This window comes from Fringilla coelebs, assembly GCF_963513975.1.
Source record: "Fringilla coelebs genome assembly, chromosome: 2".
In the NCBI taxonomy this organism is placed as follows: Eukaryota; Metazoa; Chordata; class Aves; order Passeriformes; family Fringillidae; genus Fringilla; species Fringilla coelebs.
In genome coordinates this window covers 38127113-38154746 of record NC_140029.1, presented here as the reverse complement: position 1 = coordinate 38154746, position 27634 = coordinate 38127113, and the positions used below count along the sequence as shown (strand labels likewise).

The window sequence follows — 27634 nt, the reverse complement described above, 5'->3', positions numbered from 1 at the left end:
TGGTTGTGGGTATATCAAATAAAAAATATAATGCACGAATCATACTTGGTGTTTTAGTAGTCTGTGATTTAAATTATGTGTTAAAATGTGATTAGAATTGATCTTGGAGATGAGGTGTTGTATGTCAACTTGTCTCAAGGGAGAGTGCCCTAATCTTCACTGGTGAAGGTACCTTGCTGTCAAGTAGAAGAGAATTTAAGATTTTTGTAGTCAGTAAAATAGCAAGTGAGGTGGAAAAGTGTCTTTTTAAAACAAGAGGATGAATTTGTTGTGTGAGCTTATTGTGACAGCTCATGTACTTAAACCCAGAGCTGGATTTCATGACCTGGTTCTTTTACTGCATATCAATATATAAGACTTGTTTGGGTATTCCATTGCCTGTCATTTTTTAATTGCTCAGCTTCTTTTCATATAAAAGTTTTAAATGTTGTAACTAGTGTTGCTCCACCTACAAAAAAGTCACCTAAATTAGAATAGTAGGTTTGGGCCTTGGGTCTTCTTCAGTGTCATCTCTGAATAGGAATCTTTTTGTGGATTTGTAGCAGAGGAGACTTGGCCTTGTTTGTTTTCTGAAATGTTCTTGGCTTTCTGGGCTCTCTGTGGACCTTGCAGACTGCAAAAGTTGCCTCATTTTCTGTACTGAGTATCGTGCAATTGCATGTTGCTCAGGTAGCATGTGAGGTACTTCACTGCTTCTTACTGTGCTTGCTAAACATTTCATATTGAAGAGAATATGTATAAATTGCCATTAAGTTGAAATTTGTTAATTTAGAATTTGCTCTTTCTAACAGGTTGATAAAGCCTATGACTACCTCATTCAGAATTCATCATTCACAAGTAACATCGGCTTCACAGTTACTGTCGGCAGCAACCGTGGAATCTACCTCAGAGACCCAGCCCAGATAGTGGCACCATCTGATCATGGGGTTGGCATAGAGCCTGTCTTTCCTGAGAATACAGGTAGGAAAGAGCTTTAGTGGGGGAGGTGCAAAGAACTACAAACTTGAAACAAAAAGCCATGATAATGATGAGTGATAGGAACCTGTACTGTAAAAGGAGTCAGTATAACCATAAGTTTCATGGTCAAGGAAGATGTGCAAAATAAACAACTTTTCTGTTTCAACCTCAGACTGGCATGTAGGGCTTTCATGTTGTTTGAGGAGACTGTTGCTTCAGTGCTTCCTCTCACTGAAAAAAAGGCATCTCTTTGTTCTGTAGAAATTTAAAGTCAGGTTGGGGGGCTTTGGAGAAACAGAGAAGAATAACCATAGATCCCTGATGTTTCATGAAATTACAGAACTTCAGGGTTTGTATTGTAGATAACTTTTGGCAGAGGTTGATGATTGCTCTAAAGATGAAAGCCCCCAGAAATTATTTAAAGACTATAAATTCTAGATTTGGACTTTAGATAAAATTTTCACAACATTAGAAAAATCTTGTTTAACAAATTAGACTTCCATTCACTATCTAATAATTAATGAAGATCTCTAAGGGTATCTAGGAATACAGGAATTTATATGGATTTTATTACTAAAAGGGTAAAAATAACTTTTGCAGATGAAAATAAGGTTTAGCCTTTTTTCTGCAAACCCTTTTGCCCTGCTTTATTTAATAAAAATTGAAACTCACTGAGAGACTGAATTATGTTGTATATGGGAAGGGAGCCGTGTGAGAGCTTGTTACTAAGTTTACTTCTTTCCTAAAACCAGTGGTCATCAAGAAGGTTGGCATGTGATGAAGAGATGAGTTTATTTAGGGGCAGAAATGGTGCGAATTGGGGCAGATTGCTGACTCCAAATAACTTAGTTGCTTGACAGCTTACATTGCAGTCAGTGCATTTTAAATTTAATGTGTGACACAAAATAATTGTTCGCGAGACTTCTGCAGGAAATAAGCAATCTAGAAACAGGCATTTGCAATGAATGACTGGCACTGGTGCATAGATGATGTTTCCCTAGTTTTCCCTGGTACCTGTTTTCCCTAGTTATTTCTGTGCTGTGTCTGGTGTCTTCAACAAGACTGAGTTTGAGAAACTGTAAATAAGAGTTTAGGGAGGCTGATTGCTCAGTTTGTCTGTTGAGGCTCGCTTCAAGCTTTTATTTCTTCTGCTGTACTTATAATAGAGTGTTCCTTTCTCTGCTTAGTCTAGATGTGATGAAATGTCTGAAAATTAAGATAAGCTTAATTAGGACTAAAACCGAATAAAAAAATTTCAAAATGTCATTAATCTTTAGAGCAGGAGGAAGCTGCTAATAACTAAAACTTTTCAACATTTCAATTGCTCTGGATGCTTTTCTAAAAGCTGTGCCTTAATGCATAGCATTTTTGGCATAACAGCTAATTTGCAGAATCCGCCAGACTGACTGTTTGCAAAATTTGACTAGATTATCATAGTAATTTTAATAGACTTTACCTCTTGCTTAGTATGCTTTATAATGTAGTTTGGCAATTAGCATAGCATTCAGAATCAATGTGATTTGCTTTTTATTGTATTTCTCTGCATTAGGCAACACATTATCTATAGAAGGAAGTTTATACCTGCTTCCAGACTCTGTTGTGGATAGCCTTGCTTGCCAGCCTACCTTTGGCTTTGTCAGGTTTGACTGCTTCAGGGGAGACGAATTTCAAAGCTGGATACCACCTTTATTTTACTGCGTACTGCTGCTATTCTTTTGTTGTCAAGTTAAAAGAAGTAATACAGAACACTCCCTTTGTGCAGAATCAGAGATCCAGGGGCCCTAAGGAATTGGTTCCTATTATATTTTACCAGTGTGTGTATTTTAATAGCAAATACTGTTACAGTGGACTCTGTGCACGTCTGTGTTACTGAATTAATTTTATAATTTGTTTCCTGACAGAAAACACTGAAAGAATATCTCTCCAGCTTCATTTAGCTTTAACTTCAAATGCACCATGGGTCCAGTGTCCTAGTCATTTAGAACTCATGAACCAGTGTCGACACATAAATATTCGTGTGGATCCACGTGGCCTGAGTGGAGGAGTACATTATACAGAGGTATGGAAGTACTGGTGTTCTGAGCAAGATTTTGTGCCCTTGTGTGTCCTTATGGGGTCTCTATCAACATTTTATAGAAATAATATTTAAGGAAATAAAATCTTTGAGCTCTGCAGACCAGAAAGTAGTGCCACAGTATCTTTCAGTCTATACAGACTGTAGCTAGGGTTCAGCAGTAAGTTGTGCTATACAGTGTTGTATAGCACATGCCTGTAGAACTTTGAGTATCTGTGTTTGAAAAATAAGACCATATAGAAAACATAAGCCAAATAAATAATCATTGATTAAGTTTTTTTCCCTCTGGTGAAATGAGTCAAAATGGGAAAAATATCTTTTTTTTTTCCCTTGGTGATTGTTGGTGTTTTACTGTTTCTAGAGGGACAGTGCTCAAATGACCTTTCCTCCTCAGTGACAGCTACAAAGATTCAAAATACTCTGCAACTGATTTAAGTTGAATGTTGTCTTCTATAGTTTGATTTTGACCACAGATTTTGAGTTGTTGTATTTTATTTTGTTAGGTGTGTGGATATGATACAGCAATGCCTAATGCAGGCCCTTTGTTCAGAGTTCCAATCACTGTTGTTATACCAACAAGGTGAGTAAATCCAGAACTCTTGAGAGTTCCTGGACTTCCTGCAATAACCTGAAAAGATTCTTACAGCAGGCTTATGCCGTTGTGACATTTTTTTATAGTTTGGTCATGACAGCAGTGTGTCCTGGTGGGCTTAGCCACAGTGGCAGCAGCTTCCTATTCTATCAGCATACAGATGCCTTCTGGCTTGTTGACCAAAGTATCAATCAATGTACTGTTCATATGTGTAGGTCAGCTGGAGTTTGGTTTTTCATATCTGCCTGGGGAACTAGAGTACCTAGAGCCAGAGGGCATTATTTGGCCATTGTATACACTGGGATAAGCTTTGATCATTACTTCAATACAGTGAGTTTGGAGTTGGTATTGTGCCCATCACTGGGTTAAAAATAAGACTTAAGTGATGTTGATAAGGAAAGGGAATATTTTATTAAACCTGTTTGGTGGACAGTCTGCCCTGAGGGGGAAAGACAAAGTAACTGTTCTCTAATTTGTTCATGGAAATATTGCTACTTCCATACCTTAGCTCACTTCAGTGCAATCCACTCAGCCAGGAAAAGCAGACCCAGTGAAAATGAGGATTTTGTGATATTTCTGTTTAGGTGCTGTAATTCTGGGGAAGGTATTTGCATAGTGTGGTGGAGCTGACATTTTATATCTTTTTGATACATTGTACTGTCAGATTCTGTATTAGTAGGATTAATATAATAGGTGTTAAAGACTGAATATCCTCATTGTACACAATTTTAGAGTATTTTTGCATTTAAAATTGCTTCCAAAATTGGCTTCACAGCTTGTTTGACTACTAGTTGTGTTTTCCTTTTGACATACAGAGTAGATGAATCATCAAGCTATGACCTGACATACACAGATGTTCATTTTAAACCCGGTCAGATCCGAAGGCACTTCATTGATGTTCCCCAGGGAGCTACATGGGCTGGTAAGGGAGATGACCACATTAACTAAATAAAAAATTGCATCTGTCAGACTTGACAAAGTTGGTTTTAAATAATTTTGAGTTCTGCCTGAATAAATACTGAAGGTTTCAGTCCATGAATATGTAAATATTTGTTTGATTTTTAAGCTCTTAGATGAGTGATTTTGAGTTATTTCACAGTTTTTGGTATAGTAGGATCTTGATTCTAAGTCTTAAAGAAACCAGCCAATATCAATCTGAAGTGGTTGTGTATACCTGGAGGAATGCCCCATGTTTATGGAAAAGTATCACTGTCTGAGGCTTACCTAGTTTTTAAGGTGTATGGATGTAGTGTTGAAAGAAGTCCTAACCGAAGAAAATGTGATTTTCACAATGGGTAAAAAGCTCATAATTTTGCAAGAAAGAAAAAAAGGGTTTTTTTTTTCCCTTGTCTTTCTTTGTGAGATTACTAAACAATAGTCCTTTCAAAAATCTTTCATTCAGGCTGAAGTTAGTGACAAGACTCTTCATTCGTAATTTAGCAGTCTGTCCTATACAGGTGATACATCTGTACTATCTGATTAATTTTGACTGTTTAATTGAGATGTATTTCTCTTTAACCATCCTCTGAACTTAGCTAGTTTTCCTTTAACCTGAAAGGACTTTTGAAGTTAACTGAGTTATAAGCATTTTTCACATGTGGAGCCACTTTGGGTACTGCATAACATCTTAAATTACAAATTGCTTGTGAAAGTGATGTTTCTCTGCTTTTCTTCTAAAATTCTTGTGTCTTCAGAGTAAATTTCTTTTTCTCTAATATAGAAGTGACAGTGTGTTCATGTTCAGCTGATGTGACTGCCAAGTTTGTGCTTCATGCCGTTCAGCTTGTGAAGCAAAAAGCATACAGAAGTCATGAATTCTACAAATTTTCATCCTTACCAGAAAAAGGCTCAGTGATTGAAGCATTTCCTGTCTTAGTAAGTTACCTTAGGGTGAGGTAAATAAAATAATGTATCAGTGCAGTATAACAACTTATTTGGGATTTTTTTTTCCTAAAAAAAAAGAAACCAAACCCAAGACTTGTGTGTTTATTGCAGTAGTCAATCTGATTTTCAGTTTTGAAAAGATTTCTAACAGCTTGCTAATATTTCTGAGCTATTTAGTAATATAATACATGTTAATATCTGTAATTTGTTTATGCAGAGCAGTTTGTTTCCCTTTCAAATAGGAGCTATGCCTTGTTGGATAGTTAGCATATTTTGCCTTTAGTGGTTAATGCAGTAGTCTGGGACATCTTCATCTTGAAGCCAGGGGTAACTGATTGCCTCACATTCATACATCCTTGGTACAGGAGTCTTAGCTTGGATAATGCTAGCTCAAGAGTCCAAAACAGTCAGGGAATGAACTTAGCAGTTCAGGGGTGTGGGTAACAGAGCCTCCTTCAAGTCTGTCCCCTGCTTTGCTCAGTTTAGTTGTATAGCTCTAATGCCAAAGGGTAGTTATAATTCCTGTGCAATTCAGTCCCTTACCCTCTGTGAAAATATCAGGTGAGGGACCATAAGCTATGTTGGTCCCATTGATGCATTATTTTGTCATTTTATTTAAAAACTGAAACAAGAAAAACCCAGAAAACCCCACCAACCAGGCAAAAACAAAACTAAATCAAACCTCTCAAGTTTTGTGTCATCTTACTTAGGGAGCAAGTGAGATGTCTTTTTCTAATGCATGTTTTAGGGGGCACACATTAAACTGATCTATGAGCTAACCTGTCTGCCTAGTTAGAGGGATAAGAATAGACGACAGAACATTTAAAAGCAGTACCTTCCTGTGTTGAGTATACCAGGGCACTCTCCTTGTTTTGAAGTATTTGTAAGTCAAGCTGTTTTGTTGGAATTGTCTTATGTTTTCTGAACCAAGTATAATGTCTTTCTTGGTACTGTACAAATCTGTACAATTGGAGTAAACTAGACATAAAAGGTCTTTATTGAGTTTTACTCTGGTCTTTTTTTTTGGTTGGGTTTTGGGAGGCTGGGGTCAATAGATGAGGAATATGGGAGCTGGACTCTAACTTTGTGCTTTTGTTACCCAGGCTGGAAAAACCATTGAATTTTGTGTTGCTCGGTGGTGGGCAAGCCTTAGTGATGTTAGCATTAATTACACAATTTCTTTCCATGGTGTTCTTTGTGGTGCTCCTCAGCTAAACATGGTAAGTTTTCCAGAGTGCTTATATTGAATTACTGTGAAATCCTGTGGTTTCTGAGAAAAAACCCAGCTTTTCTTCCTTCTTGCCTGAATTTAGAAACAGTGAAAAGGGCAGTTGAAAGTACAGTGGGTGGGGCAGTGTCATGATTCCTAGTGTTCTGTGATACTGAAGGGTTGAAAAAGTTGCTTAATATGTTAGTGTGATATCTGCAGTACTTTGTCTTGGTCCTGTGTTCGTTGCTGTCCTATGCAACCTGGCTTCGTTTGACACTGCCTCCCTCAGGAAAGAGTTCTTTGAGAGCTGGTACCTACATGAAGAAGCAGCATGCTAATCTGTCTGGGCTCCTGCCTTTCTTTCAGCTAAACCTCGGAGCAAATTGTAGCTCTCCTGTGGGTGAATTCGGATGTATTCAGGCTCTAAGAGCTGAATAAACTGAGGAAGAAAGAGTGGGTAGTGTGTTAAAGTTCCAGGTCTTGAATGGTAGAACAGAAAAAGAGAGTTGGTGATGGTGTGCACAGAAGCTGCCCCCGGCCCAGCAGGATTGTACCAAATGAATAATGGACGCTGAAAAATAAGAGAATACAAATAGTCTTTCCTGTTCCATTTTGAGCACTGGTAACTTCCATAAAATAAATTTCAATAGTGCTCATATACTGGTGTCTTTGTCATGGGATACTGCTAGAAATAAACTTTTAAAATTATTTTGCCCATCACCAAGTCTGTGTATGCAGTATTGTTTCTCTTTTGCAGAGTTAATCTATTCTGTAATAACAGTCCTAGGAATCACCATAAAATACTTGTTTTAATATTCTGTATTGTATATATTGAATTACATATTGAAAGTAAATAATCCTAAATGCACAAACAAATGTAGTCCTGCCTGTAGTATGACTGAACAGTTCTGTACAAAGTGTTTAAATTAGGAAGGGAAAAGATGAGCAACTGGAGCTTAAGTTTTATTTATATAAGTTTTGCAAGTCCCAGTATTATCTGCTGTTGTAAAATAGAAATGCACTTGTGATGCTCTCAAAATTACACAGTATTACTTGCTAAAGTATAAATAACTACAGCTTGTGTTATGTTTTTGAGGATCATACTATGTAGTCCCCATCTGCTGTTGTAAGTGCACAGAAGCATAATTGCTCTATGCTCTTCTTCTAGCACGCTTCAGAAGGCATCGTACGGTTTGATGTTCAGTCCCTGTTGAAATACGAAGATATTGCTCCATGCATAAATCTGAAAAGCTGGGTTCAAACGCTCAGGTAGAGTTTCTGGGGAACTGTTTTGGGAGACTGGGAAAACTGCACATATGTAGAGTTAAAACAGTAACACATTAGCAGTGAAATTCAGGATTACAAAAATATTCTTGTCAAATTCAAAGTAGCTTTGGAAGCGTCAATTAATTTGTCAGCATCAGTTAATTGGTCAGCATTCTCTTCTTTGTGGTGACTTTTTCAAGACAAATTACTTTCCTTAAGCTAATTTGAAAGAAGAAAAATTTACAAAAATATTCCACTGCTTCCAGACACTTTGAGGTGAAAGGTATTTTAAAATCTACAGAAAAAAAATTTGTAGAGGTATTGGAGTTACTATGTGCTGCTGTTTGCTCTTTCTGGTTTTTTTTGTTTTGTTTTGGCTTGTTTTCTTTTTGGTTTTTTTTCCCTGTAAACAGCTGCTTGGGATCCTGCCAAATTTTGGCCTGGGAAAACTGTCCTTTCTCTCTTGCTGTATTTAAAGTGTTTTTGTAGAATCTGCTGGAGATATTTTGGGGGAAAGCTGTGTTTACCTTGTTAGTTTAACACATGCTGATTGGGGAAAGAACTTTGCTGGGAAATTTCTAAATGGTGCAGCAGTGATTAAAGCTGGTCACTTCAGAAGGTTAAAGAAATGCCATGTGCTTCAAGTGGTACTTCTGAGATGTGGGACAAATTCACAGTGGTCAGTAATCCAAAGTTTTCCATTATTTGGGCGTGTGAGTGGAGACTTTGGGCTCTGTCTGGGGCTTTTGGGTACTTGTAAATGGAATTGACTAATTGGAATTGCCAGGAGTTTAATGAACGTATCACCTAATGTTAGATTCAGAAATAATCCATTTGATGTGCCTAATTGAGGTAATAAAACAGTCCCTTAACATTTCCCTCATTCTTGGTTGGAAAAATGGCCATGCTCTTTACTTCCTCATCTGACAGTAAATGAACTGCAATTAAGTAAACTATGGAGAAATATTTATGTATTTAAATTAAGGCAGGGATGGTGTCTCTTGAATGAACTAATGAGTCATGACACAGAGAGAGAATTACTGAATGGCTTTTCATTCTGTCTCTGGTTTCAAATGCTTGGAGGCAGGGTGAATGTTAGGGAGACATATCATGTCATTTGTGGTATTACTCAGTTCTTAAGGCTTCTGTCAGCAGTCTATCCAGTGTCTGCCAGACTAGGGAACCTGGGTTAAACAGACTTGTGGTCTGACCCAGCACCCAAATCCTACTAGTGACTAGCCTCTGCCCTTGACAATTAGAGACAAATTCTGATCATGAAGTTAGAGGTTATCTGATTTAATAAATGAAAGGTGAACTTAAATGATGCCAGACCACCCTGATTCTGCTCTTCTTTATCTCTGAAGCTTAGATTTTTTCCTATATCATTATTATTTTGTTTACATTTTTTGACGTTTTAAAGTCTAAAATGTTTGGCTTCCCTGAACTTTGACTGCTTTTCCCGAGTGTGTCTGACTTAACATATGCTCTCTGTAGTATACCTTCTTCTGTGTTACTACTCAGATTACTGTAAGGCTTCTTACATTCTCTGAAGACACAACCTTCTATAAAAAGGAATTATCAATTTTTCTGTCTTCTAATTGCAGTGCTGTTAATCAGTTACAAAGACAAGTGTTGATTTCAGCATGGATACTAGAAATGTAATCTGATTTTTTTTTTCCCCCTTAAACTTAATAAACTTTAATTTTGAGCATTTAGGCATGCCTACTACATTGTTTTCTTTCTCTTTTTTTTTTTTTTTTTGGCAGTGTCTGTAGTGTTGTAGTGTCACTAAGCCTTATTTTTGGACTGACATTAATTTTAAGTGAGGAATTTATGCTGCTTGGATAGTTACAATATATGAGACATTATGGCATGTGCTGAATTCAGTTGTATCTCAGAACATGCTTCTACTTAAGCAAGACAAGTTTTGATAGAGGATACATGTTTCTCAAGAGAACCTTTTGTTGTTTAACTGCAGACCAGTGAGTGCAAAAATAAAACCTTTGGGATCCAGAGATATTTTACCGAATAATCGTCAACTGTATGAGATGATTTTGACCTATAACTTCCATCAGGTAAGGGTTACATTAGTTGTTTTTTTTTTTTTTAAGTTATTATTAACACATAATGTTTTATTTAACCAGGTCTTAATTTTAACTCACTTTCTCTCAGGAAGGAGGTCTAGAGTCACACTCTAGACTCCCTACAGTCAATATTCTGATTTGGTTCACTTTAAAAGCTACTGTTGTTTGAAACATGCTACAGTTCAGTTATCTTTTTGAATATGTATGTAAGGATTGTACTTGTTTTATTCTGTAGTAGATTAAATGCTTTTACCTTTCTTTTAATAGCCTAAGAGTGGAGAAGTAACTCCAAGCTGTCCACTTCTTTGTGAATTGTTGTATGAATCTGAATTTGATAGTCAGCTCTGGATTATTTTTGACCAGAACAAAAGACAGATGGGTTCAGGAGATGCCTATCCACACCAGGTATAGAGTAATGTATTTATTTTACCTTATTTTTGCTGAAAACTGTGAAAATGTTCTTTTTTTTTTTTTACCTCCCAGGCCTCCTGTTAGCTCTTTACATTTCCTGATGCATAGTTTTAATGTTCTTATATATTCACAAGAAGTCATACAAGGTTCAATGGTGATGTATTTGTATCAAAAAAAGATAAGTGTCCATGAAATAGAACATGATTTTTTTTTCTCTCCTGAGGAAGGAGAAAGAGGAAAAGCTGTTAACTTCTCATTTCTTGTGATTTTGTCTGGTGCTTTTCAAGAAATTAGTTCAAAATGGTGTTGTTCTTTGTTTTGGTCTTTTGCAAAGACAATACCTTAAACTTTTCTATGCAAGGTGGAACAGTGTGCTGATAGAGCAGGGGCTTCTGTATTCATGAACACTGTCCTCAGTGCTGTTGATATCTTCAAACAGCTTTTTTAATGCTACAGCTTTGTTCGCTTCCCATTGCCATGTTTGAAAGAGAAGTTTTTTGCACAAAACTTGTAGATACTCTACCCTCTGCAGGAATCTCTTTCTGCCTTAACAGACTGTGTGCCTGGATCATGGGGGAAGTAGGGAGAAATAAAAAAAAATATTTTTAAAATGAAAAAATGCATAAAAGAAACATTATTCATAATTTTTTGTTTGAAACTACATTTTACCAATATAAAATCACAGTTGAACATCATCAATGTGCTGGTAATTTTGATTGATTATTCTGGAAGTGTACAAAAAATAGTTTCAAGAGACATGCTTTACAGTTTATAAATTATTTTCAGAAATTGTATTGTGTAAGCTTCTATTCCTTAACCTGCATTTTTATGATACTATAAAATCTAAACATCACCCTAGTGCTTTGTAACTTAGACCTGGTGGACTATCTTGCTGTAGATCTCTGGTGTTGTGCATGATAGGATGATTCTAAAACAATTCTAAATTATTTAATCCAGGAAGAAATACCAGGAAGCATGACTCCCTAGCCCAGGAGGGGGAGATTCTAGGAGCAGGGTAATTCTGAGTTGTTGTTCCTTTCTATTTGGGGCTGCTTTCTGTTTTACTGCAGCAGTATCAGAAAGGAGACTTTGCGTACTGTTGCTCAAAACAGCCATGTGTTGCCCTGTCAGGTTGATAAAAATTAAAGAATGCTTTCAAAACATTATAGTCTTATTTCTGGGGTTTGGAGAACTTTTTTTATGAATTGTAAAATGTTGAATCTTGGCATTTATGAGAACTTTTTTCTTTCAGTATTCTGTGAAACTGGAAAAAGGAGATTACACTATTCGGTTACAAATTCGTCATGAGCAGAACAGCGAGCTGGATCGTATCAAAGACCTGCCATTTATTGTTTCTCATAGGCTGTCTAGTACCTTGAGCTTAGATATTTATGAAAACCATAGCCTTGCTCTCTTAGGAAAGAAGAAATCCAACAGTTTGACATTACCACCGAAACACAGTCAGCCATTCTTTGTTACATCCCTGCCTGATGACAAGTAAGTTATGAAGTTGTTTTTCTCATTTGCATCTAGGCAGCTGCCTCTGCACCTCACTAAAATGATACTTTAATAGTGTCTGCCTGTCCAGGCTTGGTTATTCCTTGTGTTGCTCTTTCCCTGTTTGTCATGTTTATTGTAGTTTCCATGAAACCTGAGTGAACCTGGTTTTAACACTTAAATTACTTTCTTTGAACAGAATACCTAAAGGAGCAGGACCAGGATGTTATCTTGCAGGAAGTCTTACTCTGTCTAAAACAGAACTTGGAAAGAAAGCTGTGAGTATATGGAATGGATGATGGGGGTTTTTTCCTGAATTTTTTTCTAGCAAGCAAATTGCATGCCAGGAAGTGCTGTAATGTATGGGGTTAGTACTTTAAAGAGCTTTCAGTCTGGTAACATAATACATTTCAGAAGCAGTTGTTTCATTATAAAATCAACATAACTTCTAAGTAGTTCTCTTATTGTTTTATCTTCTAATTTCAAATTTAATTGCATTTTCTAAATTTTGACTTTTAATTATTTTGCTCTAAAATCTTTTATTTCTAGAAGCAACTGCTTTCTTGTTGATGTGGAAGCTTTAAAATTGACCTTATGTAACTCCCTAGCTTAATGTAATTTTTGAATGAAAAATACATGCATATAGTGTTATGTGCATGTTGGTTCTGTAATACTCTTCATGTTGCATGCATGCAATATTCAGCAGAAACACGTGCTTTCTAAACTGTTGTTTAGAAACTGTTGTTTAGAAAGTTTGTTACTGTTACCAAGTAGTAGGAATTTTGCTGACTCAGATTTTCTTACCTGCTACATACTGTTGTTGTCAACCACTAGTATGACTGTATGCTTCAATAGAATGGTATAAGATCTCTGTGTGTGAGGCTAGGAAAAAAAGTGAAGGTTCTTTTTTGCTCATAACAGCATCCTGTGAAAAATGTTTTTTAATTTGTATGACTCTATGATGCTACAGTGATTATAGTAACTGTCACTTTTCTGTGTATCTGGTGCTACAGTGTTTAGAAGATTCCCATAGCTGTTTTTAAACAGATGGTAAGCCTGAGACTAAATTTTAGTCAATCCCAATAATTGTTAGTACTCAGAGGTAGTTGGTCTATATGCATATACCACTAGATGTGGCTGAACAACAGGTATAAACTAGAGTATGTCTTCATAGAAAATAAATTTCTGAGAGTAGGTTGGCATGTACCTTTAGATATTGTTAAGCATAAAAGTTTAGTTAATTCAATCTGAATGGTTGTACTTTTGGGGCAGACTGCATGTAACTGCAGATGAGAATGTATTAGGAGAATTTATCAGTGAGGAAAAACCCAGTAACTAGGAGCTCTAAAATAACTAGTTTAATGATTCTTTGTGGTACCTGCGAGGTTGCAAGTGTGCTTTTATGAAATCTGTGATAATTTAGTTTCCCTAGCTAGGATTGTGCACTTCCTTGAGCTATTGGTTGCAATCTTGCATATTTTATTTTAAAACCAGACTAAGTGGCTATATACAGTGGTTTCTGAGATAGGAAGCAGGAGCTAGGTAGATACACCCTGTCAAATTTCATATGATGGAGAATACTTAAGATCTTACACAGGAAGAAATTCTAGCTGAGGTGTTCCTCATGTCATAGCCAAAGACATTACTGTTGTGGTCATATTTCAATGGAAAAAGGATGGTATCAAATAGCATGTGATACTTTCTGCTACCTTTAGTGAACCTCAATATGTACCAGGAGACAAAAAAGGAGGACTAGGCAGCAAAGCTGTCTCTAAGTCAGTGAGTGGATGCAAGGTAAGGGAAAATGTATCTAATTTGTCTGTATTTATTATGAAAGACAACAATGCCATTAAACAGTCAAAAATCTAAAATTCTGAGGCTGAGTTTCTGTAATTTATTATTTGAAGCTAAGTGGTTAACAACACTTGCTTATATTGCAGGAGTAATGGATTGTATATACAGTGATGCATTGGTTTATTAATTTTAAAAACCTGAAAGAGCATGCTTTAAGAGCATGTTTGATCATACATATGACTCTCTAAGAGTTGGAAATCTGTAGGTTGGAAGTAGAACTATAATTGTACAGAGAAGGTGTCTCCATCCTGTGTGGTGTGTGCATGTTTTCTTACAGTATGTTATTCTAACTCCCAGGGGCAGTCTGCAGCAAAGCGACAAGGAAAATTTAAAAAGGTACTGAATGTTAGTTTTTGAAAAAGATATACTGAAGTCTTTTTGCATATGACTTAAAGAATTTGTCTACCAGTCTTGGTTTTTAATTTGTCTCCTTCATCTACCTGCTTAGACCTGAGTTATTTACTTCAGCACCTTAAGTATGTTTACTGGTAGAATGACAAAACTCTACTGTAACACATAGCTGAGAGGCACGTGAGCATCTGTATACTTCTGCCATAAGTGCTGTTAAAATGCATGTGCTGTTAGTGATCTGCAATTTTTCTTGTTCTTAAATACTCAGGAATGTTCAGTGTTTGTGGTCAAGATTTTTTGTGGCAAGTGTTTCTGCCTATTCTGTCTGCAGATTGAGAATCAAATATGAACTTTGAACTGAATAATTGACTATCTAACTGTATTCTCAGTCTACTAAATTAATAGTTGTCTTTACAGTTATAAAAAACATACAAGGAAGCTAGAGTTGATACAGTCACGTAGCAGGTAGTGGTATTCACAGAATGAATTTTGGAACATGTGTCAGATAGTTTAGAAAGGGGGTGACTTTTAGTATAACTGTGTTTAATATTGTGCCTTATTGTATTTTCACATTAGGTAATACAATATTTTACCAGGAGTCAGTGTAAAGCAGTTTGTTTAAAAAAATGCAAAACTATATTTCACTTAACTACCTACATAAGGTTACTGGGTTTTTTCTTGTTCTTAAGTTGTAAAGGTATTTACTTTCTGTTGATTTCAAGGTACTTTGTTCTGCAGTGACGTGCAGATTAGCCAGGATTCTTGTTGAGAACTGTGAATAATGTAGTTTATAGTCATACTCCATTATTTTGTGAATAGTAAGCTGGAACCTGAACCTGCTAACTTACTCTCATCTTGGTATACTAACCATGAAGAAATGAGACTAGGCTTTCCAAGAAAGATTTTAGTGTATGTTGCTGAGTTTTATTTTCATACCTGAAAATCACACAGATTGCTTTCAGAAAGGTAATTTAAAATCCCATATGAATGCATGACTTCCTGGTAAATAGGGTATAAGATCTTCACTAAATGAATCTCTAACAAGGGAATTAAGCTATAATAATAATAGAATTTGAATAACAAAACCTATTAAACAGATTTCAGCGGTTGTGTGGTTTTTTGGGGGTGGGTTTCTTGATATTTTTTCCTCTTTGGTTCTAGAACAGATTTGTTTTCAGATCTGAGCCCTAAGACCACCCAAGCCAAAGTAAAAGTCCTTCTTGTTATTTTCATCTATTACTCATCAGTGTGCTAGCAGCAGATAAACCAGTGGATTTCTTCAGCCCTGTGCTCTTCTGCATCTTCATAATGAGTTGGGCGCAGGACTGGAGGGAATACTCAGCAAGTCTGCAGACAATACTAAATTGGGAGGAGCTGTTAAAGGCAGGGAGGGCCTGCAGAGAGACCTTGACAAAATCTGGGGCTGGGCAATCACAGCCCATATGAAATTCAGCATGGGAAACTGCTGGATTCTGCCCATGGGGTGGGGCAACCCTGGATGTTCAGACTGGGGAGTGAGAGGCTGGAAAGCAGTGCCATGGAAAGGGCCCTGGGGGTCCTGGTTGACGGGAAGCTGAACGGGAGTCAGCAGTGCCCTGGCAGCCAGGAGGGCCAAGCGTGTCCTGGGGGGCATCAGGCACAGCATCACCACTGGGATTGCCCTGCTCTGATCTGCACTGGGGTGGCCTCAACTTGAATACTGTGTGCTGTTTTGGATGCCACAATATCAGAAATATATTAAACTATTAGAGAGTGTCCAGAGGAGGGTAACGAAGATTGTGAAGGGCCTTGAGGGGAAGCTGTATGTGGAGCGGCTGAGGTCACTTCGACTGTTAAGCCTGGAGGAGACTGAAAGGAGATCTCATTGCAATCTGCAGCTTCCTCATGAGGGGGACTTGAGCCACAAGCACTGGTCTCTTTTCTGTGCTGACCAGTGACAGGACCTGAAGTGGCCTGAAGTTGTGTTAGGGGAGGTTTAAGTTGGATATTAGAAGTAGGTTCTTCACCCACAGAGTGGTTGGACATTGGAACAGGCTCCCCAGAGAAGTCGCAGCATCAACCTGACAAAGTTGAAGAAGCGTTTGGGCAATACTCTTGGGCACATGATGTGACTCTTGGGGATGGTGCTGTGCAGGGCCAGAAGCTGGACTTGATGATCCTTTGGTCCCTTCCAACTCGGTATAATCTGTGAAATGAAACACAGTGTAGTTCAGGGCATTGTTCTGTAAGAGCTGCAATAATTAATGCATTTTGCTGAGAATGCAACTCAAAGGCCTTCCTAGTTTAAAAATTTTAGTATTTACCCTGCCCTGTCATAAATTTACATGCAGTTAAGATGTTTTCCAGCACAGAAAACCTGTTTCTGTATTTCTTCAGTGATGCAGTCAGTCAAAAAAATATGGGTAGATTTTTTGTATTTTTCAAAGGTAGGTCCAGGCCCTCTTGTAAGAGCCGTCTTTGCCACAAGGGCACACTGCTGTTTCATGTTCAACCTGGTGTCCACCAGGTTGCCAAACTGCTTTCCTACTGGATGGCCCCAAGCATGTAGTGTGCCTGGATTTATTCTTTTCCAGTTGTTGGACTTATCTTTGTTGAACCTCATGAGGCTCCTGTTGAGCCCATTTCTGCAGCCTTTTGAGGTCCCTCTGGATGGCAGCAGACTCCCTGGCATCTCAGCCACTCCTCCCAGTTTGGTGGCACTGGCAAATGTGCTGAGGGTGTCTTCTGTCTCCATCATCCAGGTAACTAATGATGACATCAGACATGGTTCAATCCAGAATTGAACCCTGGGGCACCAAGTTAGTTACTGACCTCCAGCTATGTGTCACTGACCACCCTGTGGGCCCAGATGTTCAGCAGGTTTCAATCCACCTGACTGCGTCTCTGTTTTGCATAAAAGCAGTTCGTGGTTATGCCAGGAAATAGCAGCCTAGGTTTCCAAAGATAGTTAATTTTTTTATACTGTACAAAAATGTCAAGGGGCTCTTGCCACATAATAAACAGGCGTCTTTGTTTTCATTTCTAACACAGTTACAATCTAATTTCTTTTTCCCCTTGTCTCCAAGCTTTGTCCAGAACATAGTTAGAATGAAAAACATACTGACTTTTTTGGGTCTGTAAGAATGATTTTTTGTTGGTTTACATAATGCAGTTTTTGAACAGCAATACGTAACAATTAGCCAATGGATGGAAAGTTTCTACACTTTTTTTCCTGTTCTCCTATCCTTTCTCCCTGTTTAAAGCGAGAAATGCATTATGCAAATATTGAGAAGTATTAGTGGAAGACTAATAAATACCACTGTGAAGATGGAAAAGGGTGACTCCCTTTGAGCTAGTATTAAGATACTATCCCTGTTTAACTATGAGGCATTCAGAAATAGGATTAAGTATGTGTCTGATACAATTTTGTGTAAGCCTGCCTGGTGACTGCAAGAAGCTCAATTAATTTTCCATTAAATGAGAGTTGCCATAAAAATAAGGAGCACTGCACAAATTGCATGCATCTTAAAACAGATTCAAATTCTATATGTATATTCATCTGTATATTCAAATAGGCATTAATTTGAAGATAGTTATTAAATGGAAAATGAGACCTGGGATGTGTTCCTAGAGGGAGCTTTTTTTTCCTGTGGTTAGCTTTGCTGTGAAGGCTTTGAAGTACAAATAACAATGGTTTTATATGTCTTTTACATATAAAATACTAGATGTTAAAACACCAGACAGAAATCTAAATTGAAATCTTGAAGGCAAATTAACTGCTAATTAAGCTCTTTAAGACATGCCTGTTTTGATGGCACTGTGCTTGTTTATGTGTGTAGTTTGTAGTTCAGTTAAAAGTAAACCCAGTGAGGCTTACGAGACTCCCCAGAGTACACTGACCGAAGTGCATATCCTGTGTGCATCCCAACTGCTCAATGCTGCATATCTTTTTAGAGGATTAATTTGAAAGTTCCCTAATTTTTTTCAGTGGATAATATGCTCACTTGCTGTCTTTCTCTGTCTATAGCTCTCTATCTTTTTATAGGTATGTATAAAATGAAATTCAGTACACTACTCTAGGAATTCTGTTCCTGTCAGAGAGAAATTTGAATAAGAAAACGGATTGTAGTGTTGATTTGTGAAGAGATGCCTTCGTTCTCCTTATTCTCTAATGATGAGTGTTTCTGTAATGGCAATGACAGGGCCATTCTGAGATATTCTGGTACCTAGGGAGTTGCCAAGTGTTATAAATGATCCTAGTGTTTGCAGATGAAATAAATAAGCCCTCAGTCCCTCTTAATGCCCTGTAATAGTTAGTTAAATGTGATAATAACCTAAGCTTTACTTATCCCATGAAATAATTTTGAGATCTGTAGAGAAGTCTGTTCTGTAAGCCCTTTTGAGAGGAGGGTGCCTGGGTCTGAAGCTCATTGTTTTCCTTTCAGCAGTCATAGCTTGTAAGACTTGCAGAACCTCATGAGACCAAAAGTACCTATGTGAGAAAATGAGGAGATGACATTTTACTGTTGTTGGTTTAGTTATATAGGGTTAGTTTCTTAAAATGCAAGTGTTCATCCATGCAAGTGAGATTTTGTTAATCCAATTATACTTGGTTTGAAACAAACTAGAGCTCTCTCATATAGACAAGGCTTGAGAATCTACAAATCTACATATATAACTACAAAAATATGCTGCCAAGTGAAATGAAAATGGACTTCGAAAAAGGAAGTCCCCAACTCTTGGAAGTATATATCTTAGGCAGGTTTCTTTCTTAGGAAAATACTAATCTCGATAGAGGACATGTTTAGTTTGCTTTAGTGAACTATATTGTTACTTTCTACTGTTCTAATTACTGTAGTGAGCCCCACACCATGTTCCTGACCTCTGTATTTTCCTGTATGTACTTCCATGACCTGTTTTGTTATGCTCTAGCCTATGTCTTGCTGGAGGCTCATTAAGGTGTATTGACTGGTTGTTCACTTCATACTTACAATGCATGTGTGCAGGATAGTTCCTGTGATAGCTACATTTTAATGCAGACTAGTTATCTGGACTAGTTTTCTAAAAAAATTATTTAAGTGGCCATGTTGTGATTCTGTGATTTCATATTAAGTAGCTGGATTTTTTTTTAAGGGACTATTGAAGTCACTTTTACCAATATTGTGTTCAGTAACCCATAGCAAGGTGCTGGTCTGTTTGAACTATAAGTTCAAATAAAATTTTTCTGCAGCATGGTTTTTCAGTGTTTCAGAAGTGTAGTGTTGAAGTCCAATTCTGTCACCATTTTACTTGCTATTTAAGTAACTTTAACTCCATCTTGTACACAAGGGTTCATTTTACTACACAACACTGACCTGTTTATGGGAAGCATTCTCATAAATGTATTCTGGTTATTGGTAAGAATAATTAAATTGCCACAGTAATTGAGCATGCAGCTCAATATTTTGCACCATGTTGCAACACAGTAGTAGTATCTGAAGGATTTAAACTTATGTGATCTTCTGTACAGTATCCTGTATGTAAAGAAATGGGACATGTGCCCTTGCTGTTCAGGGAGTGTAAAGATTGCAACATTAAAACCAAAACTAACAAATGGCCTCACCCAGCAGTTTGATGTTTTAGAAGCAGTGGATGGAATCTAATGGTACCTTATTTGCAAACTTATATGAAAATTGTCAGGAAATGGACTTCAAGAACATGGTCTGAGTTAGGATTTTCCTTTTAAATAGCTGTAACTGGTTTTCTCACGGTGGTTATTGACTAGTGTAGCTTGAACTCAAACTATAGTCATATTTCTATGGTACCATTTAAGGTTTAAAAAAATATCTTGCTGTTTTGTCTACTTAATTAGAACTGAGATACAGGTGAAACTGGAAAGTCTGCAGTAGCAAAGTAGAAATCAATTGACTTTGAATGCATCAGCTAATTCAGTATGCACATGGAAGAAATAGTATTTGGGAATAATAAACATATTCTGTGACATGTTTCATGTTTATCCTGCAGTGGTACTATTTTTTTAGAATTCAGCTATCTTTATTCATTTGTTTATTGCCAGATTTGTAGGATAGGATCTCTGTCTTTTTTCCTTTATCCTTTTAACCAAGTTATTTGCTTTTTTATCTACAAACACAGAAAACCACCTACCTTATTCCCTAACTAATATTATGAAAAATTATGTGAATGTAAAAATGTCAATTTAGCTAAATTTTAGGCTTTTTTTTTTCCTTACACCTAGTGTGCTGTTTTAATATTTAATATTGCATTGCTTAGAATAAAAACTTAAAGCAGTTCCTGAATTGTTACTGTCTAATATCTTTGCTCTCAGAACCTTTACTGACTGTATGTGTAGCTCAGAGTAGTTACTGGCTATGATTTAGCTTTCATATGACATCAAAAAAGTGTACTGTATCCCTCTAAGTATGTGACTCTTTTCCCACCTCCAGGATGTCCTTACTGTTCATTATCATCTGATACCATCACCATCAAAGAGTAAAAATGGCAGCAAAGAGAAAGAAAAAGAACAGGAAAAAGAAAAAGATGCAAAAGAAGAATTTGCTGAAGCTTTAAGAGACCTAAAAATACAGTGGATGACCAAGTATGTCTGCTGTCATTACTATACAAGCTTGAAGCAGGTTGAAGTTCACAAAAATACTCAGAATCTGTACTTTAATGCTATATCCTCCTCTCTTCTAGGCTGGATACCACTGACATGTATAGTGAGTTGAAAGAAGCATTTCCTAATCATCTTCCTCTATATGTTGCGAGACTTCATCAGCTGGATTCTGAAAAGGTTATTTAACACTTCTTAAACTTGATTGGTCTCAATACACCCATGTAGCCTAAACAACCAAGTCTTTCTTTGTGCACATTTGAACTTGAAGTGACTGTATGCCATATTAAAAAGCAGAAATTTTTCATTAGAGTGACAGGTACCTTCCTTGACTTTGATTTACTTAATTCTGCAGCAGAATAAAAGAAACTATGCCTAACCAAAGTGTGTTTGCTCATCAAGTTATGCTTTGTTCAGTTAAACACATTTTAAGTTTTCATACTTGTGTAGTGTACAATAGTTTTATTCTGAATGGTGCCTACTGAGACAAACACACATCCTATTCTGTTTTTCTTCTGGACTGGCAATTTCTCCTGGCAGCATGACTCAGACAGCTGAGGACAGTAACCCCCTAAAGTGACACAGCTAAATCTAATTTCCATTACTGTCCTCAAAAATGTCAACTGTCAACAGAAGAGTTTGCATGTGGGTTTTTCTTTTCTTGAAGACAAACACCTTTGTGTATATGCCACTAGCTTGAATATTTTTCTTTTCATTTCATTCTGATTTTATACTTATTTCTGAATTGAGTAACTGCGACATTTTACAAAAGCACTGATTTGTACTGAAAGGTGATTTTCTTTCTGTAAACTCTGCATTTTGCATATTCCAACCTCCAACCATATTTCACAATTTGTTTTCAGTGAAATGGACTAAGTATGCAGGCAATCTTCAACACTTTCCAGAGTGTTTTAAGCAAAATTTGAATGAAATTGAGAAAAGAACAAATTGAATGATCAAATGTTATTTTTGCATAGCTTTGCAATCACCCTAATGTTTGTGGAATCAACAATGAAGTAATTTTATGGTGCTGAACATCTTTATATTCTTCTTTTAGGAACGAATGAAAAGACTTGATGAAATTGTTGAAGCTGCAAATACAGTAATTTCTCATATTGATCAAACAGCATTAGCAGTATATTTTGCCATGAAGACTGATCCCAGGCCTGATGCAACTACTATAAAAAAGTACCTACCCAGTAAATAATTTTCCTGCATCCTATTTCTGTAGTCTATGTACTTTGTCTCTGCATGTAAGAAATGGAATGACTGCAACTTTTTTTGATAACTTGTATTATTTTTTTGTGGCACACACAATTTAAAATATGACAGCAATTGTTGTACATCTCCAGAATTCAGGGACACCGAAACTTCCATTTTTTTATTTATTCAGTAAAATAAGTAATGATCCTTTCAGGATTTAAATGTATCAGAAAAATGGGATTTTAAGTTGTTGTATCAAGCTTAGTCTAAGCTCAGAGGGACCACTGGAGTATCAGTAGAAGTATCTGTTTTGAATGCTACTTGCCTTTTCTTTATATTTTGCAACCTTTCCCATTTTCATTTGAAGACAAAATTTATGTCAGCCAAAGAAGTAACTGCTTGCTTGCAAGAGATTTTGTTTGCGAAAAGCGTGATGACCATGCTTCAGAGTATTTGAGAGCCATTGTTCTTTAGTTTCAGATTGTTCCTCTGTGCTATCAGCATGTATATCCTTAGCAAGATAGTGTTTTGAAGGTGACACCTTAGTCTGGAGAATAAGTGATGGATTTTGCGGTGTGTAGTGTGCTGCTGTTTTAGTAACAGAACAGCAGATCTGAATATGAGGCCATTAAAATGGGAGATGCATCTTTGTGGATTATCTATAAAATATCAGATTTCAGTTGTAAAGCTAGTCTGTCTTTTCTAGCTTGGATCCAGATTTGTGTGTAATTCTAGAATTGCTAATATAAAAGCAAAGCCTTGACATAATAAAATTAATTCTAAACATTTCTTGGCAAGTTGATCCATTAGGTCATGTGTTTTGAATATAACATCTGAAATTGAACACCAAATTCAATGGTGCTTTAAATGGATGCAATTCCTTTGAAGTCAGCAGAATTATATCTGCTTATGTTAGTGGTGGATTCGACTCTCGGTTTATAATGCCAGGAACTATAAAGCTGTATTTCTAGATGCTGACTTAGTTTTAGAATCCTGAGTTGCCCTTGCCTTAAGTCATCTAAGGCATTTCATACTTAGAAGAATGATTGAGTATCTTTAATGCATAGTGTCATTGGGTAATCTTTTATGGTTAGTTTAATTTAGTAAATAGCCTTGTGTGTACTAATAACTGTAATGTAAACTTTTCTGGCTTAAACTGAGTTAGCATTGTTTCTGTTCTTAAGGAGGTATCTACAAAAGATTCTAAATCTTTTTCATACTTTTTTTTTTCCTCCCTAGTGAAATGGAAAAACAGAAGAGTACTTTAGTGGATGCACTTTGTCGAAAGGGAAGTGCACTGGCTGACCAACTTCTTCATCTGCAGACCCAAGAAGGGGCTGCTTCCAGTGATGCAGAAGGCAAAGATGAGGATCATGAAAGCTGCTCAGAAGCCTTGACAGAGACATTCTGGGAAACAACAAAATGGACTGATCTTTCTGACAGCAAGGTAAGAGACCAGAGCAGGTTTTTTTTTTTTTTCATTTGCACGTTGGGTTTTCTGGTGGTTTCTTCTGGAATTATGCACTGCCTTTGTCTGCACAGCCTTGTACATTCCTCCCTTCTACTTTGCCATGATGTCCCCCCTGTGCATTGTGCTTCTTTTACAACCTTTTTCCACAGAGATTTTGCCAAGCCTGTCAAATCCATGGTAAGCCCATCTCTGTTCAAGTGAATGTAGAGGTTAAGGGAAGGGTGTCAGACATTACCAGATTTCCACAGAAAAAGCTGCTTCGTTTATTGAATTGCTTCTTTCTGTACTTTCCAGGGAATATTTTTGATTAACTTCTGCGCTCTTGTAGCTGTACACACAGAGGTGTGCAGCACCCCACCCTGTTCAGTCCTGCATGCTGTAGCCTCTTCCACACTATGGACAAGAGAAGTTTTGTGTTTTGCTGTCCAGTAATGTCTGTAGAGGTAAAGGAAGAAACCCTTGGAAATCATTGCACTTACATATTTATTAGCGCAAGCTTCCCTGTCATTTTAGAGTTCCTGATCCCAAGACCTGAATTTTTTTTCTCCTTCATTCAAGACAGCAATTCCAGAAGGGAAAAAAAAATCCATTGTAGGTGATTAATTACATAGCTTTTAATTTAGAGAGCTTATGATTTGTATTTTTAACTTTTGAGCTATTGATGTTAATTAGTTTCTGAACTTAACTGCCACATATGGCTGTGTTTTAGTGGAGGATGGAGTGACCAGGGTATTTGTTGAAAATTATGTAAAATTACCAAACCTTCAGATAGTTACAAAAGAAAAACTTATAAGAGTAGAGGAAAAAAAAACCAAAATAAAGCATTTAACTTCCTTGACAGTAGATAAACTTCCTGCAAGAACTTGTCCTTTAGGTGGAGGCCTGGTCAGGAAGGTTGATGGTGCTTACCCTCCTCACTTTAATGTATATGTTCTTGTACACATACATCTTTTCAGCATATCTCCTCTAATCGTTAACTGATGATAATATCATGTGATAGCAGATTTTGTGCTTCAATCGTACTGTTTAGCACATGATTTTCTTGCTGTCTGTTTGTAAATGCAATACTTTGCTCCAGCATAGTAACCCCTGGTTTATTTCTGTCTCCTGTTCTTTATTTTTTTAAAGCTGATGGGAATAATTTCAGTGGAAGAATGTCAATATAGACATTTTGCTGGGAGTTTCACTCTTTGGCTTTTATTTCAAGACAGATAGCATTGCTGAGCTGTGTGCTTTGAGCCTGAAATAAGTAACTGATTTGAGTTCTACAGATTAGGAAGCTCTCTCTTTGACTGTCTTAACCATGGTTTTGTGAAAGTGTATATTCTGGTTTTGCTCTGAAAATTGATTATTTTGTATTGTTAAATTGATACTAAAAGATCAAAACTTCTCCAGATTTTTGTAGCATTTTATATGGAAATAACTTCCATCTTGTTTATGTAGTATGTTTGTCTTCTTTTTCCTACTTTTTTGAGTTTTATTATCAAGTTGAAATCTAAACTGATTGACTATTATGAGACCTACTGAGCTACTTGTAGGGTGCAAAAAGAGTCAGTAAAACAAAAGCCTTCCACACAAGCAAAACCAAACAAGGAATTCATTCACCACTTCCCGTGGGCTGACAGGTGTTCAGTCATCTCCAGGAAAGCTAGGCTCCATCATATGCAGCCATGACTTGGGAGGACAAACACCATTACTCTAAAACTCCCCCCTTTCTCCTTCTTACCCAGCTTTATATGCTGAGTGCCATATGGTGTGGGATATCCCTTTGGTCAGTTGGGGTCAGCTGTTTTGGCTGTATCTGCTCCCAACCCCTTGTGCACCACCCGCCTTCTCACTGGTGTAGTGGGATGAGGTGCAGAAAAGGTCTGGCCTCTGCAAGCACTGCTCAGCAACAGCTAAAACATTTGAGTTATCAACACTGTTTGCAGCACAAATCAAAAACAAAGCCCCACACCAGCTGCTGTGAAGGAAATTAATTAGCCCATCCTAAACCAGCACAGATTGAAAGTAGAGCAGCAAAGTAAGAGAGGAGATAGACCTTGTGTGAATGTCCTTCAAAGGAGAGTTGTCAAGAGACAGCCAGCTTATTCTGAAGCAGTGTGTTGGAGATGAAAATGTGGAGCTCTTCTTTTATGTAGATATGTCTGTGTAATACTGGCACTCAAAAGGTGGAACATCTGGGTAAGAAGGGATGAAAATGAGGCATTTAAGTACTGCACTGATCATTCAATTATATATATATTTTTTTTAATATATATATATATATGTATGACTTAAGATAGAAGCATTGCTCTGTGTTTAATTCTAAGCTTCCTATAAAGTTCATGCAGCTGTCAGTAATTAAGAGGTAAAGTAAATTTTTGAAAACCAAGAGACCATGAAATTTTTGAAAACCGAACCATGCTTTCTTTTAGGTTGTTTCTAAAGTGGAATCAGGAGCATTATCACTTTTCTCTGTGTTTCTTCTCACCTCTAGTAAATAAAGTACTGTCCCTTGTTTCATCTCTCCTCTGCAGATGTAGCACCTGGGCACCACAGGGCATTTGGTAGTTCCTTTGAATTGTCTGTTTGTCACTGAAGTAACCTGCTTGTCACCATATTGTAGCAAGTATGTAGGGAAGTAACTTTAATTTTGATAGTAAGTGCATTTTTTTCATACTTTCAGCTATTGTCTAAAGGTTCATTTTAAACACAAAAGAAAACATTTATGTCCCCTGTGTACACAAAAGCATTTCATATAAACTCCAGTTAAGACAGCTTTATGCAGCAAGTATTTGATAGATTATGCAAACATGCATATGATAGCACTTTAGTTTATTTTCCCAGAACATGGCTTTAAATTTTGTAGGCCAAATCCTCAGTTTTAAACACAACTGCTACAGGAGAGTAGTAGGATGTTGTATGTTTGTTATTGGGAATGACCAATCTGTAAAATGTAATGCCCCTCTACCTTTATTAGCCATGGGGGAAAAGCAAAAAGTCACACTTAAAGTAAGTTTAAAAACAAGTAAAAGGCCCATACCTTTCCATCTTATCTTTTAAACATCTTTAGCCTCGATTGTTTTTCCTGATACTGTTTGTATTGTCAGATGGAGCTGTCTCTTCTAGCTGATTTTATTCAGTCACTGCCAAAAGTGCTGGGTATTTGATTCCCTTAACTCCCTTTGCTTCCATGAAAATGAGGTGGTTTTTTTTTTAATTAATATAGTTTTTATTCATAATAGGACAGTTAATAGAGCACAGAAAAATCAACAAACGTAGCTAAGAAAGCCTGGTTTATTACTATAGATGTAAATGAACCTGAAAAAGCTCAGTTGTTGGGAACTGTAAACATTACAATTTCAGTGTTCTTATAAATAGCTGGAGTATATTACCTAGAGATTGTATTGTTTAACCTAGTATTTTATCTATAGATAAATATAGGTATATTTTAATCAGCTCTTTAAATGATTAATTAAGTGGTTATAGGAGTCTGTTTCCATAGGTAACAACATTAGGGTACTAGAAAAGTTTAATTAGGCATTTTAGTACTGCTGGATTCAAACATAGTTTTTTTGAGAGTGTCTTCTAGCTTTTAAATACTTCAGCCCCACAAATGTCTTCTGAGAGATATTTTCAGCATTTTACTGTCCTAAATACACATCTTTATAGCCAGTGGCTAGTTAGGAGGTGGACATCCAAACACTTTCATGGGTCTGGCTTCTAGCACATGTAGTATTCCAGGCCATTAGCTTGGGGAATAAAATATCTTAACAGTGATTTTCCCCCCAGTATCCTAGAAGTATGCATTACCTTTTCTCAATAACATTTTATTGCTCTTTTTACAATTTCTCGCCAAAATTGCTTTTGTGCAAAAGCTGGCCTTCATTATATTTTATAATTATTTCATTATATAGGTCTGAAATGATATCAAATACTTTGAAGTCATTACTATTCTTTCATCTAACAGTTTGGTTTTGGATACTACAAATAGGTTTATTTGATGATTTTATAGATTCAGATAGCTGCTGTTTTCTCTGTTATATCCTAATAGCACTCCAGTTTACATTTTCCTTACACATATCAAGGAATCCTAACCTTTACTTCTGTGATCTTATAAAGCTTGCAGTATTTTATCTATAAGGCTTAATTTGGCCAGTATATGTACAAGTTGTAAAATGCTATTTCTTATCTAACATCATTTGTTTG

At 36.7% G+C, this 27634-nt stretch overlaps 1 protein-coding gene across 2 annotated transcripts in view; it reads left to right on the top strand.

The window, feature by feature from the left end:
• TPP2 (tripeptidyl peptidase 2) overlaps nucleotides 1–27634 on the top strand; it is a 50099-nt gene that overhangs the window by 18381 nt on the left and 4084 nt on the right. The window contains exons 13-28 of one of the 2 annotated variants that reach the window (XM_084225989.1): nucleotides 792–960; nucleotides 2859–3016; nucleotides 3535–3611; nucleotides 4439–4545; nucleotides 5344–5498; nucleotides 6611–6727; nucleotides 7886–7986; nucleotides 9962–10058; nucleotides 10335–10472; nucleotides 11731–11975; nucleotides 12175–12253; nucleotides 14127–14165; nucleotides 20603–20754; nucleotides 20853–20949; nucleotides 21827–21957; nucleotides 23212–23419. In XM_084225989.1, the coding sequence (XP_084082115.1) occupies nucleotides 792–960; nucleotides 2859–3016; nucleotides 3535–3611; nucleotides 4439–4545; nucleotides 5344–5498; nucleotides 6611–6727; nucleotides 7886–7986; nucleotides 9962–10058; nucleotides 10335–10472; nucleotides 11731–11975; nucleotides 12175–12253; nucleotides 14127–14165; nucleotides 20603–20754; nucleotides 20853–20949; nucleotides 21827–21957; nucleotides 23212–23419 (2070 nt within the window). The remainder of the gene's footprint in view (nucleotides 1–791; nucleotides 961–2858; nucleotides 3017–3534; nucleotides 3612–4438; nucleotides 4546–5343; nucleotides 5499–6610; nucleotides 6728–7885; nucleotides 7987–9961; nucleotides 10059–10334; nucleotides 10473–11730; nucleotides 11976–12174; nucleotides 12254–14126; nucleotides 14166–20602; nucleotides 20755–20852; nucleotides 20950–21826; nucleotides 21958–23211; nucleotides 23420–27634) is intronic. The other variant, XM_084225990.1, reaches the window with a different exon arrangement.